This window comes from Oncorhynchus gorbuscha, linkage group LG06 (genome assembly GCF_021184085.1).
Source record: "Oncorhynchus gorbuscha isolate QuinsamMale2020 ecotype Even-year linkage group LG06, OgorEven_v1.0, whole genome shotgun sequence".
NCBI lineage: Eukaryota > Metazoa > Chordata > Actinopteri > Salmoniformes > Salmonidae > Oncorhynchus > Oncorhynchus gorbuscha.
The window spans coordinates 90,857,720-90,867,528 of record NC_060178.1 but is presented as its reverse complement, the minus strand read 5'-3'; the positions used below and the strand labels follow the sequence as shown (position 1 = coordinate 90,867,528).

The window sequence follows — 9,809 nt, the reverse complement described above, 5'->3', positions numbered from 1 at the left end:
ATAATTTTACTAGTGATTGGCTTGGAGGAGTGTTTTTCCTAAAGAGGTACTATTTTTTTATATTAATAATAATAGTAGTAACATTCACTGTTTGTACAGCACCTTTCATATATTGCTTAAGCAGTTTTGAAATATGAATCACACATTTTGTTACAATAGTCCTCAAATGTAAATGACAAATAGCCTACAGACAAAATGTGTTGCAAAGCTCTCACTAAAGCTCTCACTATTGTGTGATAAGTTTGTCTCTCCTCATTTGATAGTAAAGAAATTAGCCACCACAACCTCTACCCACACAGAGCAGCTGAAGGGTTTCTCTCCTGTGTGAACCCGCTGGTGAGACTGAAGATACTTAGAACAAATTAAACTTTTTCTGCAGAAAAACAAAATGTTTTACTTGCAATTGCTTACATTTTATAACCTGGAAGAGGTGAGACCAGCACACTGTCGAAAAAAGGAATAAATCCAAAACTGAGCCTTGAATGGAAAATCAAGATGTTTATTAGAACATGGTGCCCAAAAAAATCATAGTGCAAGAAAGGTTTAGAAAAAAAAAAAAAACAGGTCGTCCTCAGTGTAAGTCGTTGGCACACAAAGTTCCTCATCCGTGTCCTAGTCAATGATACCAGTACTGCAATTTAACTAGAGTGCCTAAAACTGTAGTAAACATTTCCCAGACAAGAGATATTATGCATTGTCACATTATTAGTCATCTACCTTCATAACAGCACAAGACTGTTTTACAGAATCTTAATTTTCTTTGTTTGAATGCTCCCAAACCTGCAAAAGTTGTTCCAACACTTTGCCCACAGGACTTCCATTATATCAGCAACATGTACAGTTGAAGTCGGAAGTTTACACCTTAGCCAAATACATTTCAACTCAGTTTTTCACAATTCCTGACATTTAATCTTAGTAAAAAGTCCCTGTCTTAGGTCAGCTAGGATCACCACTTTATTGTAAGAATGTAAAATGTCAGAATAACAGTAGAGAGAATTATTTATTGCAGCTTGTATTTCTTTCATCACATTCCCAGTCGGTCAAAAGTTTACATACACTCAATTACTATTTGGTAGCATTGCCTTTCAATTGTTTAACTTGGGTCAAACGTTTTGGGTAGCCTTCCACAAGCTTCCCACAATAAGTTGGGTGAATTTTGGCCCATTCCTCGCTTTAACTTCCTGACTGATGTCTTGAGATGTTGCTTCAATATATCCACATAATTGTCCTACCTCATGATGCAATCTATTTTGTGAAGTGCACCAGTCTCTCCTGCAGAAAAGCACCCACAAAACATGATGTTGCCACCCCCGTGGTTCATGGTTGGGATGGTGTTCTTCAACTTGCAAGCCTCCCCCTTTATCCTCCAAACATAATAATGGTCATTATGGCAAAACAGTTCCATTTTTGTTCCATCAGGCCAGAGGACATTTCCCCCAAAAGTATGATCTTTGTCCCCATGTGCAGTTGCAAACCGTAGTCTGGCTTTTTTATGGCGGTTTTGGAGAAGTGGTTTCTTCTTTGCTGAGCGGCCTTTCAGGTTATGTCGATATAAGACTCGTTTTTACTGTGGATATAGATACTTTTGTACCTGTTTCCTCCAGCATCGTCACAAGGCCCTTTGCTGTTGTTCTGGGATTGATTTGCACTTTTCGCACCAGAGTACGTTCATCTCTAGAAGACAGAACACGTCTCCTTCCTGAGCGGTATGACGGCTGCGTGGTCCCATGGTGTTTATACTTGCGTACTATTGTTTGTACAGATGAACGTGGTACCTTCAGGCGTTTGGAAATTGCTCCCAAGGATGAACCAGACTTGTGGAGGTACATATTTATTTTTACTGAGGTCTAGGCTGATTTCTTTTGATTTTACCACTGAAATACATCCACAGGTAGACTTTCAATTGACTCAAATTATGTCAATTAGCTTATCAGCCATGATGTCATTTTCTGGAATTTTCCAAGCTGTTTAAAGGCACAGTCAATTTAGTCTATGTAAACTTCTGACCCACTGGAATTATAAGTGAAATAATCTGTCTGTAAACAATTGTTGGAAACATTATTTGTGTCATGCACAAAGTAGATGTCCTAACAGACTATAGTTTGTTAACAAGAATCTTGTGGAGTGGTTAAAAAACAAGTTTTAATGACTCCAACCTAAGTGTATGTAAACGTCTAACTTCAACTGTAGCTGCATCTATCCAAATAAGAAACTTATGTCCACTGTAAACGCTATGTGTATTATAAGAAATCAAGATGTTTTGTAATTTGCATAATGCTGGAACTGTTTCAAAATGATAGCCAACTTCATGGAAAAATCTAAACTAAAGGGAATTACTATTTCATATACGATAAATAATACTATAAATTAGAGCACATTGAGAAATGGTTGGAGCTCAAGTCAATTCATGCAAGGAACATACTAGTCTACTGGTAAGAAAATAAAACAATAAAAAAATATTGTATAATTACTGTTAATTTACTGGTGTGATTGTTCAAGGATGCCATTTTGAAAAGTAATATTTAAGCAAAGTCTTACAGTATTTTTGTTATCTTGCACAAACAAATTGCACTACACAGGGAAAAATTGATGGTGTGTTCATAAAACCATGGTCCAGTCTACTCACTTGAATTCATAGTATACAAAACAGTTTGAACAAAAAGCTTGGTCAATGGAAGTGTTGCTTGACTTTTACTGTGGTTAAAAATGATTGTGTGTGCATATTTGGTTTAGTAGAGAACCTACTGACTATTTTCCACATCACTTAAGCTGAGACAGGTAATAAAGTTTATTCTCTACAGTCTAATATGTATTCCATATATGTATTCCATATTCAGTAAATTTAAATGGCGGCTATGGAGGGGGAAGAGTTAAAAGCCAGCAACACTTCATATGACCTAGCTTTTTGTTCAAACTCATCTGCTTTGTATTCTCGGGACTATAGTGAGTAGACTGGACCCTGGTTTTATGGACACACAATCAATAGTTTTTCCTGTGCAGTGCAATATTTGTATACAGAAAAGTGTTATTTGACCTTGGAACATGTTTTAAAACCCAACTAATGCAAATCTCACTTAAATCTGAACAAAAATGAATCATTATTATTGTTTAGGCAATCATTTTTCATATGCCATGACTAAATACAGGTTATTTACATTTTTCTACTATTACGTGGGGGACTTTTTATTTCATGACCCGGAAGTGCTTACTTAGTGTTGCTGACGAGAGGCTGGTTCTGCATCCTACTGGATGAGTCAAAAAAGTCAGCAATATAATGGCCTTTTTCTTACAATTGTTTATTTCACAAAAACACATTTTCAGAGGAAATGTTTACAAAAATAATGTGTGCAAGATAATTCATATTTCAAAATGTCATACATGGGCCTTTGCGAGACATCATTTTACTAGACTGGTTGGCTTGGAGGAGTGTTTTTCCTAAAGAGAGGTAGTATGTTTTATATTACTACTACTACTAATAATAATAAAAATAATAATAGTAGTAACAATCACTGTTTGTATTGTTCATATATTTCTTGCAGCACTTTTGAAATAATAAATGGTACACATTATTAGATACACATACAAAATATTTTGTTTTAATTCCATTCCTTTTGTTATGACTACTCCTAAACTGTAAATAACAAATAGCCCAATACAGACAAAATGTGTTCAGTCAAAATGTGAAAGTAGAATTATTCACAAATAACTGTGTTCGTGGTATACTCAGTGACAATACAATCTCCAGCACTAGAGCACCAGAATAGTTTCTCTCTAGGTGAATTCTAAGAATGTGCTTCGCAGCAAACCTCTCCCCACACTGTATGTAGTATCCGGTGTGACGAATGAGATTACTTGAGTCCACAAACCACTTTTCACACAGTGGGCTGAGGATGAGTGATAAACAACTTCAATGATAAGAGTTACAAAAACACTCATTCAAAAGTGTATGGAATACTTTTGGGATGATCAACTCCTTCAGTCGAGCCCCCAATTCATTTTTTTGTTCAAGCTGGGCTGGAGCACGTTTGGGTATGCTTTCACTCACTGAAAAGTGGTTGGTAAAATACTTTCTTCTCCATCGTGGACACTGATGTGTCTCTTGAGGTGATTGGCCGATATGAAAGTCTTTTCACACTGTGGGCATCGGAACTGCTTGCATCCTTTATGTATGCTTAGGTGCACTTTGAGTGAGCCTGACTGGGCGAAGCGCTTGCCGCAGTGGCTGCAGCCGTAGCGTCTCTCCCCCGTGTGTACGCTCTGGTGTCGCTTGAGGTTGCTGGAGTCGGAGAAGCGCTTCCCGCACTGCATGCAGCTGAACGGCTTCTCCCCGGTGTGAACCCTAAGGTGTGTCTTGAGGTTCTTCAGACACGCCAAAGTCTTACCACAGAAACTACAAATGAACCGGTTACCTGCTGTGCCGTCTTGGTTGTAATTCACAGCTTCGTTATTATGACTGTCATGGGAGACCCAACCATCCGTTATTACCAAGGCATTGGATCCAGTCTCCATGCCTTTTTGCACAGTCATGTGAGGCTCATCTGAGGGCAACGGCACCCTCTGTCTATTGTCTCTGTAAGCTACAGGTTGTTTGTGCTCAGTTATGGAGCGACTTACCTTGTTCATCGAAAAGGAAAAACTATTCTCTGAATCAGAATTAAGAGGTACAACATCCACATGAGAGTAAGAGCACTCAGGAAGATCAGCCCCAGGACCCTGGGTGCTAGGACCCTGGGTGCTAAGGGTCCCAAGTTGTCTGGGGGGCTCAAACATCATACAATCAAAGCCTGCATGGTCAAGTATTCCATCACCATCTTCCAATGCTGGGGTTTGAGATCTTTTGTTCACACTAATATTTTCATTTGATTCTGGCAAGAGGCTGTTGTCTGTTTCACCACTCACCCATATACAAGAGCTGGCGTTCTCCTGTTTGCTGATTGATTGAGCAGCCTCTGTGTCGATGTTAGAATGCCTTTCTCCTCCAACACAGGGATTTAAAGCTCCTACAACATTAACAACACAGTGTGTGAATCACTGAACTGGATGCTCATGAAGGTAATCAAATACTACACATCAGTCAAAGGATATGAGCAATTTCTGAGAAATGTATTAGTATAAATCTAGTCTAGTCTATATGAAAGCCCAAAATATTGCCATGAAATCTATTGTACTTATAATTAAATCAATTTATGAATTGTACGCAGTACAGTCTAACATTATTGCAATCATTTTACATGACAGTATTCATGTATCATGTTTTTTTCCAAAAGGCATAATGAAGACACTTTTTTAAGCCCTTCTCCCATTTAATTACCGGTACTCAATCTCTCTCGTTGGTCATGATTGTCCCAGGCTTCTTCCCGCCTCTCCTCTTTGATGTTAGGTGATTTGGACTTCCTCTCATCCAACGCAGCAGGCTGTTAGACACAAGGTTGGGTAAAATCAATTGGAACGGTAAGCATTTGTCCACACTTGTTTCAGAAAGGGCAGCCTAATACTTCAGTGGTTATCAAAACAACCTGGGTCTGAATGTAAATATGACATATAGCCCACCCATGCTAGTGGTAATTTTGCAATCAAGTGATCCTGTTTTACCTGTTTACTGTTCTGTTAGTGTTCTTGTGTTATATCTTTTTTTTCAGTTGTCTTTATGACTGTGACTGTACAGAGCATTATTCCCAGTTTTAACTGTGTGGTTCCAGCCCTGAATGCTGATTGGCTGACAGCCATGTTATATCAGACCGAATACCATGGGTATAACAAAACATTTAGTTTTACTGCGCTAATTACATTGGTAACCAGTTTATAATAGCAATAAGGCACCTCGGGGGGGGGGGGGTGTGGTATATGACCAATATACCACGGCTAAAGGCTGTTCTTATGTGCGACGCATCGTGGAGTGCCTGGATACAGCCCTTAGCCGTGGTATATTGGCCATATACCACAAACCCACCGGGGTGCCTTATTGCTATTATAAACTGGTTACCAACATAATTAACAAAATTACCACTAGCATGGGTGGGCTATGTGTCATATTTACATTCAGACCCAGGTTGTTTTGATAACCACTGAAGTATTAGGCTGCCCTTTCTGAAACAAGTGTGGACAAATGCTTACCTTTCCATAGGCGGAAATCCCAGGGGGGACGGGGGGGACAAGACCCCCCCATCCTGGCAAAAATATGATTTGTCCCCCCCCAATATATCACTGTAAACATGATGTCATTAGGCAGATCAGGCAACAGAGGGCACACAGACAGCAGAGCTGGGGACAGATGGGCAGGGACAGACTGGCAAAGACAGGGAGTCTCAGGTAAGTTTGTTGAGTCTTTGTTTGGCAACATTATGAAAGGTTCTCCATTTTTTCGATTTTTTACTTGTAAAATAGGGACATAATTGGAAAATGCCATGGATACCCCCACTCTCAACATAGAATGGTGACTGAACTAAGATTTGTTTAAGGCAAATGGTATTGCTGTTGTGATTAATTGTGTTGTTTTGGGTAGCGGTTGTTAGGAGTACGGCAAACATCTTATTTCATTTCTAGGAGATAGACTGTGAGGCAGTGAGGGTGGTGAAAGGGAAAGGGCCAAGGAGAGAGACTTCAGAGGACAGTGTCACAGCCATGGCAGGACCAGGTGTAAACCTTGTTGCCAGCAGCACCAGTATAGGGGACAGTGGCACAGCCACGGCAGGACCAGGTGTCAACCTTGTTGCCATCTGCACCAGTATAGGGGACAGTGTCACAGCATTGTCCAGTTACCTCAGTGATGGCACAAAACCATATCAGCCACACCCACAATTTATAGAACCGCAAACTCTTGCCAACAGAGTGTTGACGTTTCAAGAGAGATGGTTTTGCGATTTCCCCTGGCTACATTATAATCAAGCAATAAAAGGAGTTTTGTGTTTTCAGTGGAGCCACAAGGGTTTTCAAGCCAGCCATCTTTTGGCCAAAGAGCGGATGCTGCCTTCATTAGTGCAGGATTTAGGAAGCCTTTGTAAAATGTACAGCCCATTAAAACTGCCAAACCCACCGCCACTGTGTAACTGTAACAGCACACCAGCTAAATCCAATCAATGTTCAGTTATCCAGCATGTGGAAATGACGAAAGCTACCTTGCACTGTATGAGAAAGCAACAACATTGATCGAATCCATTGAGACACACTCAAGACAATTTGCTGGCAAAGCAGTGGATCACTATAGGGCAGAATTGTTTTAAGTGTTGGATGGTGTGGAGGTTCAGTTTGGCCACCATTTTGACCAGGACAGTCTAAACATTCTGCAAAAGTTGGAAAGCGTGCTTCTCACGGGGGAGTTGGATGAGTCTCTAGATCAGTACCCTGAGCTGAACATAGATTATTTTTCAGTGCAGTTGCCTCTCTTTCGCAAAAAATACCCCTGTAGCAGCAGTTGAGAGGCAGCAGAGGTCCTCAGGAGGCTTCCAGTGCAGGTGCGGGGGTTGGTTGACCAAGTTGAGGTGCTGATCAGAATTTTGTCTGTAATGTACATAAAGACAGGCTGGACAGTCTTGAGGGAAAATATCTGCCCAATTTGTTGGATCCATTGAAACCCTCAAACATATGTTCGGTTGTTTTGTTCAGTAGTGTGTATAGCAGTGGTTCTCAACCTTTTTTTGAGTACTGGAACCCCTGCATATTTTGAGGAAAGGCAGGCAAGGTTTTGAGTAGTCCTCCTCAGGGACCTCCACCCCCTCTATATTATATGTAAAGTTAGTGGAATCCTTGTGCTGCTGAATACGTTCATTACACTTTTTTATTTCATGGACCCCTTGACATAACACCAGGGACCCCTAGGGGTCCACCTACCCTGTTTGAGAACCCCTGGTGTATAGTATGATATTTGTTATTTTGTTTAGTAGTTTTTAGTACATGACAGTACACTTACTAATTATTTATTTAATTTTATTTAAAATTGCATACTTTGTGTGACATACTTGTCAATAGCTGTTGTTTGAAGAGTTGAGACACTGACTGAACAATAACTAAGTATTTCTGAAGGATATTTTGGTTGATTTGTTTGGGTTTTTCATTGAAGTAGTTATTTTGCTTTTAGAACGGAACTTATTCTGAGTGCTTTGTTATTGTAAAGATGTTGTAATAGACTCAAACCAGTGGCACATATTTAATGACTATATAAATGAATCAGAAAAAGTTAAATAAAAAGGTCCGTTCAGTGCAGAGACCAACTTTGTGATGGTTCTCAATGGAGATTATTTGAGATGAGATCGCATCGTGTTCATTGTATTTATGAAACCTGCACCCATACAGTGTACAGTACCATTACCACCTACTGGCCTTGCTTGGTATTGCTGGTTGTAAATACAAATACCTGCATACATACTGGACTGATAAATAACACTGCTATAACTATTATTATTATTAGTATTATAATGATTTAAACATTTTAACAAGTTGGGACAACCCTTCAGTTAACTACTGTACCTATCAATTATCCAGTAGTAGTAGTAATTATGGTTCCTCAATATACATTTAACATATTACAACGTAGGTTATGTGTTACAGCACTACTTTTGGTGTCCCCCTCAGGAATTGCTCTTGAGAGAATGTCATGTAATTGTCCCCTCCAAAGTTGATATCAGATTTTCGCCCCTGTACCTTTCTCTGTGTGGTAGTCTGTCCAGTATCACCTGAGGACTTTCCGTCCCTAAACAGGCTGGTGACCAACTGGGAATCAACTCCTCTCCGACAATGTACCTCGCCTAAAATTAGCAGACAAGGGAAATTGTTTACATTCACACACAACACACTTTATCAATGGTGTCTTGATAAGTTGGTTTCTAAAATGATGTAACCTATAAATGAAATTAGTATGCGTTCTATTGGAACCGCCGAATCTTACCGACTGATGTCCTTCTCGATTCCATGCCAAAGTGAGTTCGAGAACGACTGTGCGCGAGGATTGAGCTTCCCATTCCCGCTCTCGGAGTACTCGCACGAGACACTTTCAGCTCCATCATCCGTAGTTTTCTCCTCAACGCTTCATTCTCCTTCTGCCCTTGAGATATCTCCAAATGCAGGACCGCATAGCCATTGTCAACAAGCTCGCAGATTTCAGCCACGGCCGCATTAGCTAAAACCTCCATGATGGAGGCTAGCTGAGTGTGAAAAGCAACGTCATTTGCCATTATTTGACCGAAAATGGCCTTCGAATAAGTAATTGTTAATGGATGTGTAGTGTAGAAGCAAAAGACTGTAGAAAAGTACAGATAGATGCAGACACCTCGAAATCAAATTTGGTGTAGTTCACTAAAAAGTAAACAGAGGACCACCAGCGTCGGTCGCCTTTTCTTCTTCTTTGATGAGGTTTAATGGCAGCTGGCATCCAATACATGTTGCATTACCGCCACCTACTAGACTGGAGTACAACTCCCTAATACTTTGCTTGAAAAAATAAAAAAATACCTTATCTGCACCACTCACAAAAAAAATCAAATAATAAAAAAGTAACACCACCACTGGTGACAGTTCCCGCACTGTGGGAATTGGCCATATACCACAAACCCCAAATGTTCCTTATTGCTATTATCAACTGTTTACCAACGTAATTGGCTCAGTAAAACTAAATGTTTTCTCCTACCAGTGGTATGTCAGCCAATCAGCATTCAGGGCTGGAACCACACAGTTAATAACTACAAATATGCTACCCCCCCAGAAATGCCTCTGTACGTCTTGTCTCTCCACTTAACGTTAAGTCACACCAGACAACTGAAACCGTTGAGGTGATTGAAAATGCCATCCATCTCTGCCGATGTGTGGTTTGGGGTGTG

General features: G+C 40.0%; 1 protein-coding gene across 1 annotated transcript; it reads right to left on the bottom strand.

The window, feature by feature from the left end:
* Positions 1–3,275: 3,275 nt before the first annotated feature.
* On the bottom strand, positions 3,276–9,479 carry LOC124038512 (zinc finger protein 616-like). The gene is made up of 4 exons (XM_046354493.1): positions 8,882–9,479; positions 8,638–8,741; positions 5,312–5,414; positions 3,276–5,000 (listed from the first exon to the last, which is right to left on the bottom strand). The coding sequence occupies exons 1-4, from the start codon at positions 9,165–9,167 to the stop codon at positions 4,042–4,044; spliced, it is 1,452 nt and encodes a 483-aa protein (XP_046210449.1). The 5' UTR covers positions 9,168–9,479; the 3' UTR covers positions 3,276–4,041.
* Positions 9,480–9,809: the final 330 nt, after the last annotated feature.

Excerpts from the sequence above, each read along its gene's own strand:
- LOC124038512 (XM_046354493.1), bottom strand. The coding sequence starts at position 9,167 with ATGGCAAATGACGTTGCTTTTCACACTCAGCTAGCCTCCATCATGGAG. Across the intron at positions 8,742-8,881 it reads ATCGAGAAGGACATCAGTCG|GCGAGGTACATTGTCGGAGA; the intron begins GTAAGATTCGGC and ends TGCTAATTTTAG. Across the intron at positions 5,415-8,637 it reads AGACTACCACACAGAGAAAG|CCTGCTGCGTTGGATGAGAG; the intron begins GTACAGGGGCGA and ends TGTGTCTAACAG.